Consider the following 18,721-nt stretch of genomic DNA (forward strand, 5'->3'; position numbering starts at 1 on the left):
CGCTGTGTAGCCTCCCCATTTCTATATATCCTGGAATAATATTACCCTTCTTGGCTCTCGATACCATCGATTATGGGCTTGATATTTTTAGAACGATTTATAAATAACTCCAAGTTTTTGAGAAAGATGTGGCGATAATGCATTGCCTAGAATCCCAGAAAGTATCTCCCATCAAATACAATGATCTCATTACTATCATCTACGAAGAATTAACATGTAATAGGTTTGGGTAATAAGTTACAGTTCAGGATCGTACTCTTGCAGGGCTTATTTTTTTTTTCAGTCACTGTATCCTCTTTTACTCTCTGTTATTGAATTCCTGATGGCGATGTCCCTCATAAATAAATTTAATCATTTTGCCATCAGACTCACATCTAATCAAATGTTCTTGGTGATACCCACTCACATTGTTGTAAAAAGCAGTGTCCAATTGGCTCTTGTTAATTCAACCTCGTTCTTAGTACATGCAATTTCAACTTTCTTTTTAAAAAATAAAACATGCGCGCATGATCCGGATCACCGTAGTACATCATGATTGTGCTATTGATTGTCTCGCATATCAAATACTATCTCATGCTCACATCTATACTTAATAATCCTACCCCTCCCTCATATAAAAACTATACCGATCTACAAACATCGCCATCTATTGTTTGTTGTCAATTTATTTTTGGCATGGATCAACAGGAAATCTAAGCATGCCATATTTTATTATACATTTTACAAATTGCTTGACACAATAGAAATGCTTCACAGATATTTATGTTCCTTCACTTCAGGGTTAACTTCTTTCTTAGTATCAACACATGAAGATCATGTACCAAACTTTTCTCTGGCCAGCCAAACGGAATACGTTCCCCTAATAGGTTTTCAAATCCTAATTTTCTATACCATGCAATGATATCAGGTCGATTTTCCAGTACCTGAATCACGGCTGTATCAAATCCTAACTTGATCATTGTTAACAGGGAGTTTCGTATAAGTTGACCCCCAACACCTCGTGACTGATGAATAGGACTGACTGCAAAGAGTCCTATTTCCGCTTCATTAGTGTCTTTTAAAGGTTGTATCTTGATCGTTCCCACAATTTCTGTGTTTTCAAAGGCAAAGAACAAAATATCTGGCTGGCCATGATGAGTAATATAGTAGGCCATGTCTTGTTCTGTACAGCGTAGGCCAGTGACGATCTCTTTCTCGGTAGTCCAACCTCCTTCACAACGGTATGCCTGGTTGACAACGAGAGTAGCAGCAGAAACATGTTTCAAATCATCGATATTGACTTCACGAACTACAATAGATCCATTAACCATTTGTTAAAAAGAGCAAAAAAGGAAAAAAAAAAATTTAAAGATTAAAAAAAAAATAGAAAATAACGATAGCAATCAAGGTAGTGTATGTGACGAGGTCTGATTACATTTTACATCGTCTCGTGATTATGGGGCTGAGAGGATGACAGTAAAAGAAAAAAATAGTTTTAATAGAGCCTTTTAAATTATTTTTTTATCGATCATCCATCAGCTACTACTTTTTGATTCTCCCGAGTATTATCATTGTATTTAAAGTTTATATTTATTCATTGGAAATTAGATTCAGTCATAGTGCTACACTCTCATTTTGTTAAGATAGAATTATAACGAAATAATTATCGAGCGGTTCTCTTGGAGACAACCAAATTCTGCGTGAGATTGAGATCAAACGAGTTCAAGGGCGAAAAAGTGAAGGTGGAATTGTCAAAGTAAGTATACGTCGTTCAATATACATTTATTCATAATTATTACATTGTTTTTGATTGTATATTCTTGTTTCCAGGTTTAAAGGACAGTCAAAACAAATATCTTACGTTGTGACTACGTGCATTTTGGCTGCCCCTAAGAAGAGCGATTATCGAGCCTTCATTAAACTTTAATCTGTAATTCTGCCAAGTTTAAATTATAACTTATAGCTTTCTCAGCTTGCACAACTACATGAAACATAATCCAGCACCGGTAGGCTTTCCAAAGTTATTACATTGGTGGTAATGTCCTTTCATAAATCTAGAAGCCTAACAAAGATAACCAACCAAAAATTTCTTAATTATGACAGTAATTTTTGGACAATGGAGCTTCTTTTTTTTTAGGACGAACCTATTGGTCTGAATGCTGTTGTCACTCATGTCAGAAGAAACGAGGCGGTTGTTAAATTGCAAGAAGTGACGTAGACTAAACTGGGTGGGTCGGGGATGTGCCTGGAGACAAAAAAAAACCGAGCAAAAAAGTAGTCCATCCTGGCATTTTAATATTTATTTTTTATATTAGTGCTTTTTTTTTTCTTTTTTCTATTAATTTAAAAACCACCCCTCTCAAAATGCTTAGAAACGTTGCTCGTATTGCTCGTCCTGTACTCACCCGTGGTGTTTTACCTGCTGTATGTTGATGAACACTTTTTTAGACCAAAAAAAAAAAAAAAAAAAAAGAAGCTTAGAAGAGAGAAAAAAAACAGAGTTTGGAATGTGAAAACTAATGTAAAATATAATAATAGGCCCGTCTTAACCTTGGTGCTGTCGCCACTGTTGCTCGTAGCTACGCTTCTGCCAAGCCTTCTACTTCCGAAGTTTCCTCCATCCTCGAACAACGTATCTTGGGTGCCAACTCTGAAGTTGATCTCCAAGAAACTGGTCGTGTCTTGTCCATTGGTGATGGTATTGCCCGTGTTTACGGTTTAAAGAACTGTCAAGCCGAAGAGATGGTTGAGTTCTCCAGTGGTCTCAAGGTAAAACATACATACATATATAAAAGTACTGGAGAGGGAAACAAGTAAAATAGATTATTAATTCTAAAAATGAATTAGGGTATGGCTCTTAACTTGGAAGCCGATAATGTTGGTATTGTCGTTTTCGGTAACGATCGTTTGATTAAGGAAGGTGATACCGTTAAGCGTACTGGTGCTATTGTCGATGTCCCAATTGGTCCCGGTATCCTTGGTCGTGTCGTTGATGCCCTTGGTAACCCCATTGATGGTAAGGGTCCTCTTGACACCGTTGGTCGCTCTCGTGTCCAAGTTAAGGCTCCTGGTATTTTACCTCGTCACTCCGTTAACGAGCCTATGCAAACTGGTATCAAGTCTGTTGATTCCATGGTCCCCATTGGTCGTGGTCAACGTGAGTTGATTATTGGTGATCGTCAAACCGGTAAGACTGCTGTCGCTCTCGATACCATTCTTAACCAAAAGAACTGGAACAACGGTTCTGATGAAGCCAAGAAGTTGTACTGTATCTACGTTGCTGTCGGTCAAAAGCGTTCTACTGTTGCCCAATTGGTCCGTACTCTCGAAGAGAACGGTAAGTGTTTTTTTAGGGTTATATATATATATATATATATAAATGAAAGCGTAGTAAAATAACTTACACCGATAATTTTAGATGCCATGAAGTACACCATTGTCGTTGCTGCCACTGCCTCTGAAGCTGCTCCTCTTCAATATCTCGCTCCTTTCTCCGGTGCCGCCTTCGGTGAATGGTTCCGTGATAACGGTCGTCACTCTTTGATCATTTATGATGATTTGTCCAAGCAAGCTGTTGCTTACCGTCAAATGTCTCTCTTGCTCCGTCGTCCTCCTGGTCGTGAAGCTTACCCTGGTGATGTTTTCTATCTCCATTCTCGTCTTTTGGAACGTGCTGCCAAGATGAACAAGGCTTTCGGTTATGGTTCCATGACTGCCCTTCCCATCATTGAAACCCAAGGTGGTGATGTCTCTGCTTATATTCCCACTAACGTTATTTCCATTACTGATGGTCAAATTTTCTTGGAAGCCGAACTTTTCTTCAAGGGTATTCGTCCCGCAATTAACGTTGGTCTTTCCGTCTCTCGTGTCGGTTCTGCTGCCCAAACCAAGGCCATGAAGCAAGTTGCTGGTTCCATGAAGCTTTTCTTGGCCCAATATCGTGAAGTTGCCGCTTTCGCTCAATTCGGTTCTGATTTGGATGCTTCCACTCAATTCTTGTTAAACCGTGGTGCCCGTCTCACTGAATTGCTCAAGCAACCTCAATACTCTCCCTTGTCTATCCAAGCTCAAGTCCCCATCATCTTTGCTGGTGTCAACGGTTATCTTGATAAGATCCCCGTCGGTAAGGTTGTCGAATGGGAAAAGGATTTCATTAGCCACGTTGCTACCCAACATCCCGAAGTCCTTGAGGAAATCCGTGCCAAGGGTGTCCTCTCCAAGGAACTCGAGACCAAGCTCCGTGAAGTCTGTGATAACCACGCCAAGGGTTTCTATTAAATTATAAAATATTAAAAAAAAACTCAAACCCCCCTAGTATATAGAAAAACATATTAAAATTTACTTGAAGAATGAAATATCCTATACATAACTTCTTGTCGTTTTTTAACTTTAAAGCTAGCTTCCTATTCAAGTTGTGCGTTGATACTTGTTTCCAATGTTTCATTTTTTTTTAAAGGTGTTGTATTTTTGACGTGCTTAAATCGCGAAAGGCCTTTTTCACCTGTCAAACTAAGAAATTTTCGCGAGGGCTCTAATTAAGCTTATGCAGCATGAATTTAGTGCTTAAGTGCGACAAAAATGTTGCTTGCTCAAACCTGTTTTTTTATACGCTCATTAGTATTTAGCTTAGGAGAGTAAGACGGGAGATAAACGCATTTATACCCTCTTTTTGTAATCATAGCGTCTATTGCATCGATAGTATGGATGGGTGCGTTGTACATTACCATGTAATATTTTTTTCATTTCAGGAACGCAACCCATTTCGTCCATAGTTTTCTGAATGAAATGTAAACAATGACCCGTGACAGTACCTTTAGGACCATTATTTATTGACTTGGATGGTGCTTTCGTTTTACGGTTAGCAAAATCGATCCTTATCCTTTTTAAAGAGTACTCCTGCGGATTTCTAAGCTCCATTGACTCGACATACCTCGCTGAAATTGCATCTACGACTGTGGTGTTGCTCTGGTGCTGGAAATAGTCACAATAGCTGATATGCCCTTTCTCCTGGATGTCTCATGTTGATATCAAAACCGGATTCATCAAAAAAAAAAAACAGTTTTTAAGATAATTCGTATTTGTTTTACTCTACTCTTCAACCCATGCTACACGATCTGCGATTTTAGTTGAATCGTTTAAATGAAAGGTTACATTCATCCTACAAGTTTTTAACACTGGTTTCTTTTAATGTAAACTTTTCAAACTTCTTAATAAATAAAGTAACTGCATCTAAAACCCGAGCTTTAGGATTACCATCTTAAACTCTACTTCAAAACTCAAGACTAATGAAGGGACCAGTACTATATTCGCAAGTGCTATCATAAATCCTGCCTCTGATGCAAGTCAGAGAGCCCTATAGAATCCCTATAAAAACCTGTTATTATTCACTAAAGGGCATCGTATAGGCTTTGTTCTTGGTCGGTTTCTTGGTGAAAATGGTTATTGGTTCTTTCAATGATTTAAGATCAAGCGCGAGCGCACAGTATTGATGGTCAGCCTAGGAATTCTTTGGGGCCAGGAAACAGCGTATGTTTTCAGATGGAATTGTACTACTTCAATTTGAACAAATATTTCTTTATCGATACATCTGTCCCAATAAGCTTCAGCGTGTTGAATCTACCTCTTACACTTTTCAAGGGTAATTGTAGTGGCAGTCTACGTGATACGTAGAGGAATAATATCTGCGTTATCGGAAGAATACGATGTTTGTATTGCTTAGTTTTAGACCAACGCTCTTCAATTAAATTTGGAAATGAATAATATGGAGGCATAAATAGAGGCTCATATGCGTGTTTTTCTGTAGCAACAAGTACAGCCGCAGAGTGATGTATTCTATATCGGTCTAAAATAGTAAATGTATAAATAGTTGCATTTTCCTTCAGATCCAATTGTTGTCTCAATGACAATGTCAATCACAGTGGGATTCAATAAAATTTGTTTCGACATAAAGTATGTGCCTGGTCGTAATTTATGTGGCAGTTTTAACTTTTTCTCAAAAACAAAACATTTATTTTGTGTCAGATGGTTATACATATAAAGGGGCGACCAATAGAGAGAGATAGAGAGAGAAAGGGCCGTGGTGTGTGGGTGTGTGGGTGTGGGGTATATCTTTTGAGAAATCAATTAAGTTTTTTTTTGGGGGGGGGGGTTTAAGCAAAATCTTCGGGTTTGGGCATTTCACATAGAACAGCTTCCAAAGCCTTCCAATTATCAACAGATCTGCGTGCATATTGAAGTTGTTCATGCACGAAATTCTGATAGAGTAAAGATACAAAGGATTGTTGCTTGTGCAAGTAAGAAGCTTCAGTTGCTACACAGTATTGAATATAAGTGTCACGTCTTTGTTGGTAGGTCAATTGCTCCGAATCCGACTTGATTACGGCATCTAATCTAGCCACTTCGGATTCCAAACCAGGTACACCTCGGTTCTGGTTCACTTTAGCCTTATTTGCAGACACTTTTTTGTAAAGCGTGCTGATCTGGTTGGACTCCAGTCGACCTTTTCTTTCCAGCATCTCAAGAAAGGCAATAGAAATATCGCGGTGTCTCTTCAAGTTCTCCAGGACGCCTGTCGTGGCAGAAGCCACATCCAATTCAATTATAGTACTGGCCTCGCTCATATAAGTACCAACAGATTCATAGCCACGTACTACTTGTGTACATGCCTGACAGTCAGCTACAAAGCATACATGTTCGATTTCACTCAATTCCCTATAATGTGAATTTTCAGCATAACTAGAGCAAAAATATAAGAAAAAGCGACTTACTTTAAGGTATTATTGTATTTCTTCATCTCTAGAGCTCTTGCTTCTTTTAATCGAATACATCGATCCATTACATTACACAGCTCGTCATACTTTTCAATGGATTGAGGTAATCGTTTCTTCATTTCATTGAGACGGTCATTTAAATCTTTGGGTATGAAACTTTCGAGATCCTCGGTATGAGGGTTGAGACGCACAAATTCTTCATCTACCAAAGGGGATTTTGCTCTTCTCCAGGCTACAAATTCCTATGATAGAAAGTGTCAATATCAACACTCATCAATATGCACATTGTGTTTCTTACAGTTTGTTCTGTCAGGAATGATATAACCTCTTCATCGTTTTTTAAGACTGGATGTCGCACAACGCAATTTATAAAACGTGATAAACCTTGACATCTCTTTTCTAAAAACGCCTTATCCTCTTCGTAATGAAAGAAAAAAAATGGAAATGTCAGCATCCTTTAACAATACATGCAAACTATAAACTTACTGCCAGAGATCTTTTTAGGTGGTAAGTTGGGCACGACACGGAATGGATACCTTTTTAAGAGCGTTTCCCAAAACCAATAAAAGTCACTATATCTTCTTCTTACGGACGTTTGACGTTGTGTGCTATGAACCCAATAGTTGACGTGTGTAAATAAAAACCCTTCCTTTTCTGCCACGGCTACTGTGATTTGATCCAAGTCCAAGAACCATTGATAACTCTCTGTGGAGGCCTTGACAAGCGCCTGAGTGGAGACTTTGTCTATATGTCTGTCGGCTACGGGTTGTACAATCATGGGTTTAGGTGCGATGCTTCTTTTGATAGGAACATCTTGATAGACGGGAAAATCGTTTCGTGGCGGTGTAGACGAAACTCGCCATGGATCATCGTCGTAGCCGGTAGATTTGGGTTTGCTGCTGGTCATCAAAGGGTTCACACGTTTAATGGAGACCGTTTCCAGGTTAGATAATAAAGGCACAGGCAGATCTAATTTAATATTAAAAAATTAATATTCAATCAATTTAAAATTATAGATGTTGTCTTACCATTACGATGTTGATACACTTTAACGAGCGATAAATCTAATTGCGCAAAATTTAACACTCACACACACACAACTTTATTCGGATGCCCACTTACCCATATTCTTTTGTGCGCAACCCAAGAGCGCTAAAGCAGTATTAAACTCATTTCGGGTCACATACATTGCACCTGAGGGCACAATCATGGCGGAAATCTAATTGGAGGAAAAAAATAAACATAATGCGCTTTAAAAAAGGCATTCCTTTCTATTTCGTTTTTTTTAATTTCTTTACCTACTTGCTCATATAAACGTGGACCAAGACCTCCTAAACCAATGATGACTTGGAGCGAATCAATACTGACACGGTCACCAACAGGACCTGCACGAATATAAGCGGTATCGAATATCTCTGGCAAATCAACTCCGACTAGAAAAGAGTTTTAGATGCAAGAAAAAGTGGCAAGTTTTTTTTTTAATATAATTACCCAAGACATTAGCAGCCGTGATGCCTTCAGTAACCATGTCCTCATCCATGGCCTGTGTTTGATGTAAAGGTTGTCTCATTTCATCTACGGGATCAAAGCCTGCTGCACTCCAGGGGTCTTCTTCCACCGCAAAAGAGATGGACCTGGACTTGGGCATAAAGTAATTATTGGTGCCTAAAAAAGATGAACCTGCAAGTTCATCAGCCATTTTGTTTGCTTAGAATAACAAGGAGATAAAAAAAATTAAAAAAAATTGAGAAACAAAAGAAAGGGGAAGAAGGTAAGAAAAGAGAGAGAGAGAGAAAAACTGCCCCAGTGTGTGTACAAACAAAAAAAAAGTTTAAAATTATACAGATGACGTGTTTACTATGCAGGTGTGGCGGGGTTTTTTAAACGAACAAATTCTATCATCATTTCACAATGCTCAGTGTGCGGAAAGAGATCAATACAGACTGCCCTGGATGGCTTGAAAGGCATCCCCTTAAATCGATTGGATGTCGGGCGACAGAGACCAATCAAATTAGGCAGCGTCTGCTTAACATCACACGATATAAAAATAACCTTTTCAATCGCATCCGATTCTCGAATCGCCCTAATCACGCTGGTATGCACGCCATTTCTAGGTGGATCTAATACTGCAATCACACTCTCATTCTTTTCTCGCACAATAATATCCATCTTGTCCTCTACTTTACTCGCGTGATATTCTACATTCACCACATCTACATATGTACTTAATTTTAGCAATGCGTATCCCCTTATTCATCTATTCTATGCTTACTATTCAACAACGCATTGGCCTTGGCATCCACAATTGCCTGCGGAATAAGCTCTATCCCAATCACTTTATCCACCCATTTCGACATGAGGATACCAATGGTACCTGTGCCACAGCATAAATCCAGCAATGTGGTTTTCTTATCCGATTTGGTCCATTCAGCACACTTTGCATATAAAAGTTCTGTCGCTGCTGTATTCACTTGAAAAAAGGCGTTACTGGATATTCTAAACTTGTAACCTAATAATTCCTCATACACATAACCATCTCCTGTCAAGATCTCGGTTGTGCCTTTATCCGTAATTCCGTTAGAGCCGCCGTTCCATATTTGCAACATGACTGTCGTAGTCTTCATCCTGGCAGTCCAGTATGCTATTAATTTCTCCTTTTCCGCTTGAACTTGCCTGTCCGTCAGCTGCGAGGTGTTCATCTGAATTAGTATCATGACTATAGGAGGGAGATGTGAGTTCTATGTTAAGAGATATTTCCATGCTTATTCTTTACCATCGCCTGTACGTTGTGTTTTCGTCATGATGGTACGCCATACTCCCATTTGATTAACTCGGTCGTAGACATCGTATCTAGACTCTTTCACATAGTCCTATTATCTCTGTTAGCAAATATGTGATTCGAGTCTATTTTTTTTTAAAAAAAAAGATGTACCTCCATGAGTTTAGCCACTTTTTTGGCCTGATCCGACACATGCAAGCAGTCTTCTGGGCTCAGTACAGCTGTCACACCATCTCTATAGAGACCCAAAAGAAAACCCACGGTCTTTTCTCCTTGCAAGTCTTTACCGATCGTAAACTCGCATTTTGTTCTGTATCCTTGTGTTGATGGTGATTTTATCGTTTTCAATAACTTGATGTCCATGGTTTCACTAAAAAAAAACTATAAGTGCACTATCCTATTTTTTAAAGAAGAGGAGCGTACATTGCATCTGTCCAAGAGACTTGTAATTTTGCTTCGTCTGATATCTCTGGTAATGTACTGACTTTCTTTCTGAGGGTGTTTAAGAAACGATAGGCTAATTTATGTTTTCTTGCCACTTGATCCAGGTACGGTACTCTATATACTACAGTCAGGAAAAAAGAAAAAGAAAGGGTGTGTGGATTGTCAGGGGGAAAAGAAAGCTTACTTGTAAAGGGGTGTCACTTGATCTGCTAACTTTTCTGCTGGTGATCTTGTTTCCAGGGCCAGGTCCGGAAGAATCTTTTTCTTACCCTCAAATCTTGAACGAAACACTTGCTCTTCTACTTTACTAAATTCAGTTGATAACAGTTTCTTCTTAAACTCGACGCCTTGTAACTTTCTCATGGCCTCACGAGCTGCTTGTTCAGTCTATTTTTTGTCCCATGATCAGTATCATTTACTTCTTACACACCTAAAACGTCGACTCACCTCAAAATTCATGTAGGCGTAATCCCATTTGGGAGCCTTTTTAAACGTATTCAGATCAAACGTTTGTAAAAATCGCTTAATGGATCCGACTTCATGTGTTGGTAAATGATTAATCTTTACACGGTAAATGTATTTTGGTCCGATCAAATTTGTCAAGTAGATCTTGACAGCTTGAAACATTATGAGCCCTGTTATGTGCGAGTGTAGGTAAAGAGTGAGAGATGGAAACTCCGCATCAATTTTATCGTGCGGGTTACATGTCTGGGGGGGGGGGGCATCCGCCCAAGTCAGTTGTTGTGGAGACTGGTGCGCTGATACTCATCTACATTAAATGATTTGCCTTTTCCAACACATTCAAGCTTTTGTAGTTTCAAGCTTCTTTGTTTATGTCCTCGAATAGATGGACCAATCTCTCACATTAAGGGTCAGCGCTGAGCTTTTTCTTGTATCCAGGACATGGCTTTTAGTCATGTCAGATCCGTATTTGTTGTCATTCCTGTAATAACTGTTAGACCTTACCTTTCTTGTCGTATATTTTTTCTTCATATCTATCAGCGTTCTTTCTTTCTTTCTTCTGTCCTACCTCTCCTTTTATTCTATGATTTGTGGATAACAGCTGCAATCACCTTGCTTACGGTATGTCCATAGGATTAATCACGAGCTTTACTGTGTTAAATATAGGCCACTTCATCTTCAAGTATTTGAGACCAATCTATTGATTCAAAGAGAGTACTTGATTTTACACAACTGACCGAAGCTATTGTTTCAATACATGAAAAATCAATTTCTTGCAAGAGCACTTTATAATTCTTTAATCCTTTTGTACATTTTACTTAAACCTGTCTGACAACTTGTTTGTTTACGTTGCATTGATACATTATTTGATTTGTATGAATGTTGGGCTCATTAAAAGAAAGATGCACAGGGATTGAGATGTAACTTGATTGCAGCAAATCTATAATGTTATGCCAACATCTATCAGATTGCTGCTAAGTATATTCTTGTGGTAAGTGGACTATTCAGCCAACAATTAATATAGCAATGGTCTAAATTATGTTTGTTACGATTAGATGTCTAGTGTACCTGAACTGATAAGGTATACATGATAGTCAGCGATCATTGCTGTGTACACACATGGTTCAAATCCATGCGCTAAAGTAATAAAAACGTGGACATTGCCTTGTACCACATTAATGCAAATGGAGAAGAAATGACTAAATGATTTTATTTGCCCGTGAAGGGCGTCTCTGGGGAAATACAGCTATAACGGACTTCCATTTATGGGTGCTGTTATGAACTACCTGTTACTATTTTTATGGGCCACAAACACATACACACACACACACAACAAATTCTTTTTATATATTTTCGGCATTTAAAGTTTGCGACACGTGGCAGTTAAAATAGAATTTTTTTATTATTAATTAGGAGGGGATGAAAAAAAAAGGGGAGAGGTGGGGTTGGTAAGGGAAAGCAACAGATTATCGCTTCAAGCAATTTAATTCATTCAACAAGTCAGCTTTTTCTCTTTCCATTAAGCCTTCTCTTTCATGCAAGATTCGAATATACTCCAGTGCTACGGAAGGAATAGAAGAGAATGTTTAGTTATACAGAACAAATGATAAAAAAGAAATGAGAACTTACTTTTACTCAAGATCTCCCATTTGCTTGTCTTTAATCCTTTGTCGACAGGTAGTAAATCTCTTAAATCATCAAATAAATCCTTCATTTCCTTTCTTCTTTTACGTTCAGCCAATTTATGACTCACTCGTAACTCCGGTGAGCGAGAATAAGGTGTTTGTTCACTGCCTCTTCTCATCATACGGCGATCATCTTCCTCTTCCTCATCTTCTTCTTCCTCATAAGGTGTACAAGATAGCGAATTTTGTCTAGATTTCCTAGGCGTAGCAGCAATAGAATGACGTCTAGGGTTGTCCTGTATTCTAACATGTTTGAACTGATAGTCGGATGGTTTGCTGGTTAGGTGGGTGATGGACGGTAATGATTCCCGTCTCCATGGCGACGCTGGGTTAATCACAGGCACAGGCGTATTGACTCCGCCGGCACCTTCTGGGGTTGTAACCATGGATGATCTTCGGGAGGAAGGAGAGGAAGGAGGTGAATTAAATGATAAATGTGAGGTGGTGGGTCGAAAGGACACATGGAGTGCAGGATCCGTAAGAGAACCTCTACGCGAATTAGAAGGACTCGAATGTGTGCTGTTATCCAATTGGTATGGATGATGTCGAAATGAAGAAATCGGGTAAAGTGTTCTGCTCGACGTTGGATCGATTAAAGAAGGTCGGCGTTCATTGCTATTATTGTTGTTGTCAAAAGAATAATGGTCGGTAATATTCATATTAAATAAAAAAGGGAGTTTTTATGTATAAAAAACGAAAAAAAAAGAAAGAGAAAAAAGAGAGAAAAGCAAAAAAAAAAGAGGGAGGAACACCCCCATTCTAAATTAGGGTATTCGACACCTCCCAATCCCCGCAGGAAACCACGTGCTCCCAACAAATGTGCCTTTTTTCTTTTTCTTTTTCTGGTATTGAAATCTCGGTTTTAACTTGCGATTGGCATGGGCACAGTCGTCAGGGCAACCACGAGTCAGAAAAAGCATAAAAAAAACTGTTGTGTGAGGCAGAAAATGAGAAATAAAATGATGAAGGGAGACAACGTGTGTCTACGTTTACCCCCTTTTCCCCTTTGCCACAAAGAATAACAACAAAAAAAAAACCGGGTGATTGAGATCGAATCTTTTTTATCTAATCCAATCATTTTATTCGCATAAATTTTATTCAAAATGATCGGGTTTCTTCACGGGCCTTGTAATTTTTCTAATAGCAATCCAACATATTGATATCATCTTCAGGATTGGTGGGAAGAATAGATTGCGTCATCATGTCCGCATTGATATCAAAAGCTTCTTGATACAAATGTTCAGGATCAAGTGAATCCTTTAAACGCACTCTATCGACCGTATTTAGTAATTCCAAAAATTGGCATGTGAATTCATCCTTGTGTTCAAACTTCCTCTTCCGTCCCTTTTCTTGCGCTGGGTAGTCACTCAGAATACTGTCAATCACACGATACGCTTCAATGCGCACCACCCGATTTACATCCGTCGCACATTCCACCAGCAATTCCGCTCCTCGAATATGACGAATAAACCCATTCTTTTCTTCGTGTTCTCCGCCGTTTAATCTCCATAGTGCCTCAATTAATGCACATGCACGGATACGTACATCCGAATCTTCATCGTAAACAAGCTTTTTGATAATCACTGGACTTTTAGAAAGAGAAACGTGGGTTAGCTCTACTTGCTTGTCTCATTAATCATTCTCTCTTAAACACACCCACTTTAGTGACGTCTCGCTTTGAGAATCTTCAATTTCCATTGTCATACCTGCACAAGATCGATTACGAACCAGGCAAATAATCGCATCTAATCCTGCTCGACGCACAAACGCCTCAGAATCGTACAACATACTAGGTAATTTCCCCGCCAAGTCTTTACTCACTTGATGTTCCTGGATGTAATCCCACCCTCCTTTACATTTTACCATATTCTACTCCATCGTGTTAATACTTCATTTTTTATGCGAAGAACTTAGAAAGACCTACTGTTAGTACTTGTACAGCAGAAGCACGCACGTATGGTTCTGCATCGTGTATACGGCTGAACACTTGCAATGGCAAATCAAATGTACAAGCAAACTGTACTTTGGTATCATTCACGGGTTCTTGAAACAACCCTCCTACAAAATGAATCACAGCATCTCGTACATCCCATTCTGTATCTAAAAATCGCATACTCAATGCATCCACCAATGTAGCAGAAGTTGACTATGTTTAGAACGTAAGATAAACTATACTCCAAAAGGATAATCAAAAACGAAACTCACGGATTCGTTGACAAGAGTGCCAACGGCTTCATGTGCCAATAAAGAATCCAATGCCTGTAACACGATCACAAGACTTTTGCAGCCTAAAAGCACTGAATCATCACTCAGCACATGTACAAGGGAGTACATCGATTGAGCTAAAACGTTTGGATCGGCCATCGTATATAATGATGTGGTAAGTAGATCCAAGCAAGATTTAAGTACACGTGGATCTGAATAAAACACGGCGTTATCCAACACACGAAAGAAATGAATGAATCGGTCATCATGGATCGTCTCCGGAAGAATTCTTACCAAGGTATGCATGCTACGTAAGACAAGCTGCAATACATTGTTCTTTAAACGGTCTGTCTTTAATAAAGGTGTTCCGGCTTGACATGCTTCGTATATCGAGTAAAGTGTATCAAACGGTGTGTTCTTTTCTTTACAACGGCCCAACAAGACAAATGTCGTATCGAGCAAAGACACAGCCGTCATTAAATCATCTGCGTTGGCAGCTTGTTGAATCATCGTATTTGAAATAAAAACCATTTTTTCATATGTTGTATCTAATTCGGATTCTATGTCTGATAAACCCAGCGTTATTAAAGGATCTCTGTCCCAACTGAATAGCACAGATAGAATTTCCAACACTCTGTATCGTATAATTCGATTCACCGAGCATAACAATGGCATTACCCCATATAACTAGTTGAAGAGCTTAGCTTAGTCTTTAAACAGCTTTTACGCAGTTTTTTTTTGTTTTTGTTTTTGCTTGGAGCTTACAAGTTTCTTGGTTCGGAGATAAATAAGTGCATTTGGTTGTTGAATGTTCACCATGACCCAACAAAACTCCAGGGCTGAAATCACTTGTTTATCATCGCAATGCGGGTCTAAAATCGAAATGATAAAAGAAGAGGGATCCATCACCTCCAGTAATTCTTTGGCGTCCAATGTCAACAAGGCAGCAAATAATTGACATGCTTCGGCCACGACATAATTACTTTGGTCGAGCAAAGCCAAGGGAATCACACGTGTTGCTTGTGTATTGTGTAATAACCACTTATAGCCCTGAGGACAATGAATAAATAATCGACATGCTTCGATACTGGCACGACGCAATGCACCCTCGGAAGACTTGATGCCGTTAGTGATTAATGTGAGTAAACTAGCATAATTTTCTTGTAGGTCTGTGAAAAGAAACGGGGCGTAATAAATCACTTGGGCTAATACACGTATGCATAAAGTGGTAACACGATAATCTTGGTCTTGTGTATCTATGCAAGCCTAAACGAAGAAGCGTGTATGAGTAAAGACAAGGAGTCGCTTAGTGTTTTAAAGAGTACCTGTTTCATGTGTTTAAAGATAGGACTGGCTTCGTTTAATGTCTGAATATCAGTGTCTGTGGATTGTGACAAGACGAGGGTTAAATAAGACAAGACTTTCTCATAAAGTGTATCATCCACAATTGTTTTGGATATAAAAGGCAATGCTTTGACGATACTCGAAGCTCGCAAAATATCCATTTTTCAGAATCAAGGAGGGATAGATTAAAAAAAAAGTTTCTGCTGGAGTTTTTAGACTATTAATTAGTGACTGGTGTTCAAAAATGCTTGAAAAAAAAAAAGGAACACGTAACACTTCAAATGAATAAATAACACATTTTACTCTTTTTCTTTCTTCTTTTTTATAACATATTAAAAAAATGTCAGAACCTCACTCCAACTTGGTGTACAGTATATAGTATTATTTATAGTGTAAAAAGAGTACGCACTAAAACAAACACACTTTCCTCATAATAGACCTAATGCTGGTTTACCCGATGCTCCTAAGGTCGATCCTGAACACGATCCTGCCACAGCCATCTTGCGTCGTAAAGCTTCTCCCAATAAATTAATGGTGGATGACGCAACCAGTGATGATAACTCTGTGATCACTCTCTCTCCCGCTACTATGGAAAAGTTACAACTCTTTAGAGGTGATACCGTCATTGTCAAAGGTAAAAAGAGACGTGATACCGTCTTAATTGCATTATCCGATGACGATGTAGAGGACAACAAAGCCAGAGTCAACAAAGGTATATTTTATTTATCTTTTTTTTTTAATTAATTAAACACTTCTTTTTTTTATGCAGTCGTACGTAACAATCTTCGCTTGAGATTGGGTGATGTGATCACTATCCATCCTTGTCCTGATATCCAATACGGTAAACGTATTCACGTTCTTCCTATTGATGATACAATTGAAGGTTTAACTGGTAATTTGTTCGAAACCTTCTTGAAACCTTATTTCTTGGAAGCATATCGTCCTGTACGTGTCGGTGATACATTCCTCGTTCGTGGTGGTATGAGAGCTGTGGAGTTTAAAGTTGTAGAAACCGATCCCGCACCTTACTGTATCGTACGTATATATTATTTTATTCTATCAGCATATATACTCACAGCCACGTATAGGTTGCCCAAGACACAGTGATTCATTGTGAAGGTGACCCCATCAAGCGTGAAGACGAAGAACAAGGTCTTAGTGATGTTGGTTACGATGATATTGGTGGTTGTCGTAAACAAATGGCCCAAATTCGTGAACTTGTCGAATTACCTCTTCGTCATCCTCAACTCTTTAAATCCATTGGTATTAAACCCCCTCGTGGTATTCTCATGTTCGGTCCTCCCGGTACCGGTAAGACTTTAATTGCCAGAGCCGTCGCTAACGAGACAGGTGCATTTTTCTTCTTGATCAACGGTCCCGAAATTATGTCCAAGATGGCTGGTGAATCCGAAAGCAATCTTCGTAAAGCCTTTGAGGAAGCAGAGTCTAACTCTCCTGCTATCATCTTTATTGATGAAATTGATGCTATTGCTCCCAAGCGTGATAAAACCAATGGTGAAGTCGAACGTCGTGTTGTCTCTCAATTATTGACTTTGATGGATGGTATGAAGGCTCGTGCTAACGTCGTGGTAATCGCTGCTACCAATCGACCCAACTCTATTGATCCTGCTTTACGTCGTTTCGGTCGTTTCGATCGTGAAGTAGATATCGGTATTCCTGACCCAACTGGTCGACTTGAAGTTCTCCGCATTCATACCAAAAATATGAAGTTGGATGATGATGTTGATCTTGAGAAGATTGCTTCTGAAACTCACGGTTATGTCGGTGCTGATATTGCCTCTCTTTGTTCTGAAGCCGCTATGCAACAAATTCGTGAAAAGATGGATCTGATTGATCTTGAAGAAGATACCATCGATACCGAGGTTCTTGATTCTTTAGCTGTCACCATGGAGAACTTCACTTATGCCTTGGGTGTCTCTAACCCCTCTGCACTTCGTGAAACTGTGGTTGAAATTCCCAACGTTAAATGGAACGATATTGGTGGTCTTGAAAACGTCAAGCAAGAATTACAAGAAACTGTACAATACCCTGTTGAGCATCCCGAAAAGTTTTTGAAGTTTGGTATGAGTCCCTCCAAGGGTGTTCTCTTCTACGGTCCCCCCGGTACCGGTAAGACCTTGTTGGCCAAGGCCATTGCCAATGAATGTCAAGCAAATTTCATCTCTATTAAGGGTCCTGAACTTTTAACCATGTGGTTCGGTGAATCTGAGGCTAATGTTCGTGATGTATTTGATAAAGCTAGAGCTGCTGCTCCTTGTGTCATGTTCTTTGATGAATTGGATTCTATTGCTAAGGCCAGAGGTGGCGGAGGTGGAGATGCTGGCGGTGCTGGTGATCGTGTCTTGAATCAGATTTTGACTGAGATGGATGGTATGAATGCTAAGAAGAACGTATTTGTCATTGGTGCTACTAACCGACCTGATCAAATTGATCCTGCTTTATTGCGTCCTGGTCGTCTTGATCAATTGATTTATATCCCTCTTCCTGATGAGACCTCTCGTCTTGCCATTCTTACCGCTCAATTAAGAAAATCCCCTGTTGCTCCCGACGTTGATTTAGGCTTAATTGCTAAACACACACAAGGCTTCTCCGGTGCTGATTTAGGCGAGATCTGCCAACGTGCTGCTAAATTAGCCATCCGTGAAGATATTGAACGTGATATTAAGAGAGAAAGAGAGAACAAGGTTAAACAAGAAGCAGGTGAAGATATTGGTATGGATGAAGAAGATGAGAGTGATGCTTTTGCTGAAATCACACGTGCTCACTTTGAAGAAGCTATGCGTTTTGCTCGTCGTTCCGTGAACGATTCTGATATCCGTCGCTATGAAATGTTTGCTCAAAACTTGCAACAATCCCGTGGTTTTGGTTCCTTCAAATTCCCTGAAGGTCAAGGTGGCTCGGGTGCCAATAATGCATCTGCCACCGAGGAAGGTACAGGTTTTGGTCAAGAAGGAGGTGATGATGATTTATACGCATAAATAAATACAAAATAAAACAAATAAAAAAATATTTTCTGTTAAGCTAGTTAAAAC

The 18,721-nt window shown here is 39.2% G+C and overlaps 7 protein-coding genes across 7 annotated transcripts; 2 read left to right on the forward strand and 5 right to left on the reverse strand.

Annotated features, from left to right (window-relative positions):
- Nucleotides 1-770: 770 nt before the first annotated feature.
- Nucleotides 771-1,310, reverse strand: EV154DRAFT_422742 (uncharacterized protein; the record flags this gene model as incomplete). The annotated part of the gene is made up of 2 exons (XM_051596103.1): nt 771-1,090; nt 1,208-1,310. 2 exons carry the CDS (start codon nt 1,308-1,310, stop codon nt 771-773), a joined length of 423 nt encoding a protein of 140 aa, XP_051456452.1.
- Nucleotides 1,311-2,260: 950 nt separating this feature from the next.
- Nucleotides 2,261-4,370, forward strand: EV154DRAFT_544277 (ATP synthase subunit alpha). Its single transcript, XM_051604589.1, has 4 exons — nt 2,261-2,403; nt 2,518-2,748; nt 2,827-3,316; nt 3,398-4,370. Exons 1-4 carry the CDS (start codon nt 2,344-2,346, stop codon nt 4,255-4,257), a joined length of 1,641 nt encoding a protein of 546 aa, XP_051456453.1. The 5' UTR covers nt 2,261-2,343; the 3' UTR covers nt 4,258-4,370.
- Nucleotides 4,371-5,742: 1,372 nt separating this feature from the next.
- EV154DRAFT_512728 (uncharacterized protein) lies at nt 5,743-8,639 on the reverse strand. The gene is made up of 8 exons (XM_051601955.1): nt 8,241-8,639; nt 8,052-8,182; nt 7,872-7,968; nt 7,778-7,813; nt 7,236-7,718; nt 7,048-7,166; nt 6,747-6,991; nt 5,743-6,690 (listed from the first exon to the last, which is right to left on the reverse strand). Exons 1-8 carry the CDS (start codon nt 8,446-8,448, stop codon nt 6,129-6,131), a joined length of 1,881 nt encoding a protein of 626 aa, XP_051456454.1. The 5' UTR covers nt 8,449-8,639; the 3' UTR covers nt 5,743-6,128.
- EV154DRAFT_512737 (S-adenosyl-L-methionine-dependent methyltransferase) lies at nt 8,513-10,685 on the reverse strand. The gene is made up of 7 exons (XM_051601956.1): nt 10,420-10,685; nt 10,157-10,359; nt 9,952-10,086; nt 9,682-9,898; nt 9,523-9,619; nt 9,022-9,465; nt 8,513-8,962 (listed from the first exon to the last, which is right to left on the reverse strand). The coding sequence occupies exons 1-7, from the start codon at nt 10,597-10,599 to the stop codon at nt 8,607-8,609; spliced, it is 1,632 nt and encodes a 543-aa protein (XP_051456455.1). The 5' UTR covers nt 10,600-10,685; the 3' UTR covers nt 8,513-8,606.
- Nucleotides 10,686-11,752: 1,067 nt separating this feature from the next.
- On the reverse strand, nt 11,753-12,908 carry EV154DRAFT_512742 (uncharacterized protein). Its single transcript, XM_051601957.1, has 2 exons — nt 12,064-12,908; nt 11,753-11,995 (listed from the first exon to the last, which is right to left on the reverse strand). The coding sequence occupies exons 1-2, from the start codon at nt 12,776-12,778 to the stop codon at nt 11,901-11,903; spliced, it is 810 nt and encodes a 269-aa protein (XP_051456456.1). The 5' UTR covers nt 12,779-12,908; the 3' UTR covers nt 11,753-11,900.
- Nucleotides 12,909-13,163: 255 nt separating this feature from the next.
- On the reverse strand, nt 13,164-15,846 carry EV154DRAFT_512745 (armadillo-type protein). The gene is made up of 6 exons (XM_051601958.1): nt 15,650-15,846; nt 15,090-15,590; nt 14,325-15,011; nt 14,044-14,265; nt 13,780-13,988; nt 13,164-13,707 (listed from the first exon to the last, which is right to left on the reverse strand). The coding sequence occupies exons 1-6, from the start codon at nt 15,827-15,829 to the stop codon at nt 13,257-13,259; spliced, it is 2,250 nt and encodes a 749-aa protein (XP_051456457.1). The 5' UTR covers nt 15,830-15,846; the 3' UTR covers nt 13,164-13,256.
- A 122-nt stretch (nt 15,847-15,968) lies between these two features.
- Nucleotides 15,969-18,720, forward strand: EV154DRAFT_512751 (transitional endoplasmic reticulum ATPase). The gene is made up of 4 exons (XM_051601959.1): nt 15,969-16,034; nt 16,106-16,380; nt 16,438-16,703; nt 16,757-18,720. Exons 1-4 carry the CDS (start codon nt 16,009-16,011, stop codon nt 18,665-18,667), a joined length of 2,478 nt encoding a protein of 825 aa, XP_051456458.1. The 5' UTR covers nt 15,969-16,008; the 3' UTR covers nt 18,668-18,720.
- Nucleotide 18,721: the final 1 nt, after the last annotated feature.

Source organism: Mucor mucedo (assembly GCF_025094135.1).
Source record: "Mucor mucedo strain NRRL 3635 chromosome Unknown EV154scaffold_61, whole genome shotgun sequence".
In the NCBI taxonomy this organism is placed as follows: domain Eukaryota; kingdom Fungi; phylum Mucoromycota; class Mucoromycetes; order Mucorales; family Mucoraceae; genus Mucor; species Mucor mucedo.

Excerpts from the sequence above, each read along its gene's own strand:
- EV154DRAFT_512745 (XM_051601958.1), bottom strand. The coding sequence starts at position 15,829 with ATGGATATTTTGCGAGCTTCGAGTATCGTCAAAGCATTGCCTTTTATA. Across the intron at positions 15,012-15,089 it reads ATCTCCGAACCAAGAAACTT|TTATATGGGGTAATGCCATT; the intron begins GTAAGCTCCAAG and ends CTCTTCAACTAG. Across the intron at positions 14,266-14,324 it reads GCACTCTTGTCAACGAATCC|TCAACTTCTGCTACATTGGT; the intron begins GTGAGTTTCGTT and ends TTCTAAACATAG.
- EV154DRAFT_512742 (XM_051601957.1), bottom strand. The coding sequence starts at position 12,778 with ATGAATATTACCGACCATTATTCTTTTGACAACAACAATAATAGCAAT. Across the intron at positions 11,996-12,063 it reads ATGGGAGATCTTGAGTAAAA|CACTGGAGTATATTCGAATC; the intron begins GTAAGTTCTCAT and ends TTCCTTCCGTAG.
- EV154DRAFT_512737 (XM_051601956.1), bottom strand. The coding sequence starts at position 10,599 with ATGTTTCAAGCTGTCAAGATCTACTTGACAAATTTGATCGGACCAAAA. Across the intron at positions 10,087-10,156 it reads CAAGTGACACCCCTTTACAA|AGTACCGTACCTGGATCAAG; the intron begins GTAAGCTTTCTT and ends TGTAGTATATAG. Across the intron at positions 9,466-9,522 it reads AACACAACGTACAGGCGATG|TCATGATACTAATTCAGATG; the intron begins GTAAAGAATAAG and ends TCCCTCCTATAG.
- EV154DRAFT_544277 (XM_051604589.1), top strand. The coding sequence starts at position 2,344 with ATGCTTAGAAACGTTGCTCGTATTGCTCGTCCTGTACTCACCCGTGGT. Across the intron at positions 2,749-2,826 it reads AGTTCTCCAGTGGTCTCAAG|GGTATGGCTCTTAACTTGGA; the intron begins GTAAAACATACA and ends AAAATGAATTAG. Across the intron at positions 3,317-3,397 it reads CCGTACTCTCGAAGAGAACG|ATGCCATGAAGTACACCATT; the intron begins GTAAGTGTTTTT and ends CGATAATTTTAG.
- EV154DRAFT_512728 (XM_051601955.1), bottom strand. The coding sequence starts at position 8,448 with ATGGCTGATGAACTTGCAGGTTCATCTTTTTTAGGCACCAATAATTAC. Across the intron at positions 8,183-8,240 it reads CACGGCTGCTAATGTCTTGG|TCGGAGTTGATTTGCCAGAG; the intron begins GTAATTATATTA and ends ACTCTTTTCTAG. Across the intron at positions 6,992-7,047 it reads CATTCCTGACAGAACAAACT|GAATTTGTAGCCTGGAGAAG; the intron begins GTAAGAAACACA and ends TTTCTATCATAG.
- EV154DRAFT_512751 (XM_051601959.1), top strand. The coding sequence starts at position 16,009 with ATGTCAGAACCTCACTCCAACTTGGT. Across the intron at positions 16,381-16,437 it reads CAAAGCCAGAGTCAACAAAG|TCGTACGTAACAATCTTCGC; the intron begins GTATATTTTATT and ends TTTTTTATGCAG. Across the intron at positions 16,704-16,756 it reads ATCCCGCACCTTACTGTATC|GTTGCCCAAGACACAGTGAT; the intron begins GTACGTATATAT and ends AGCCACGTATAG.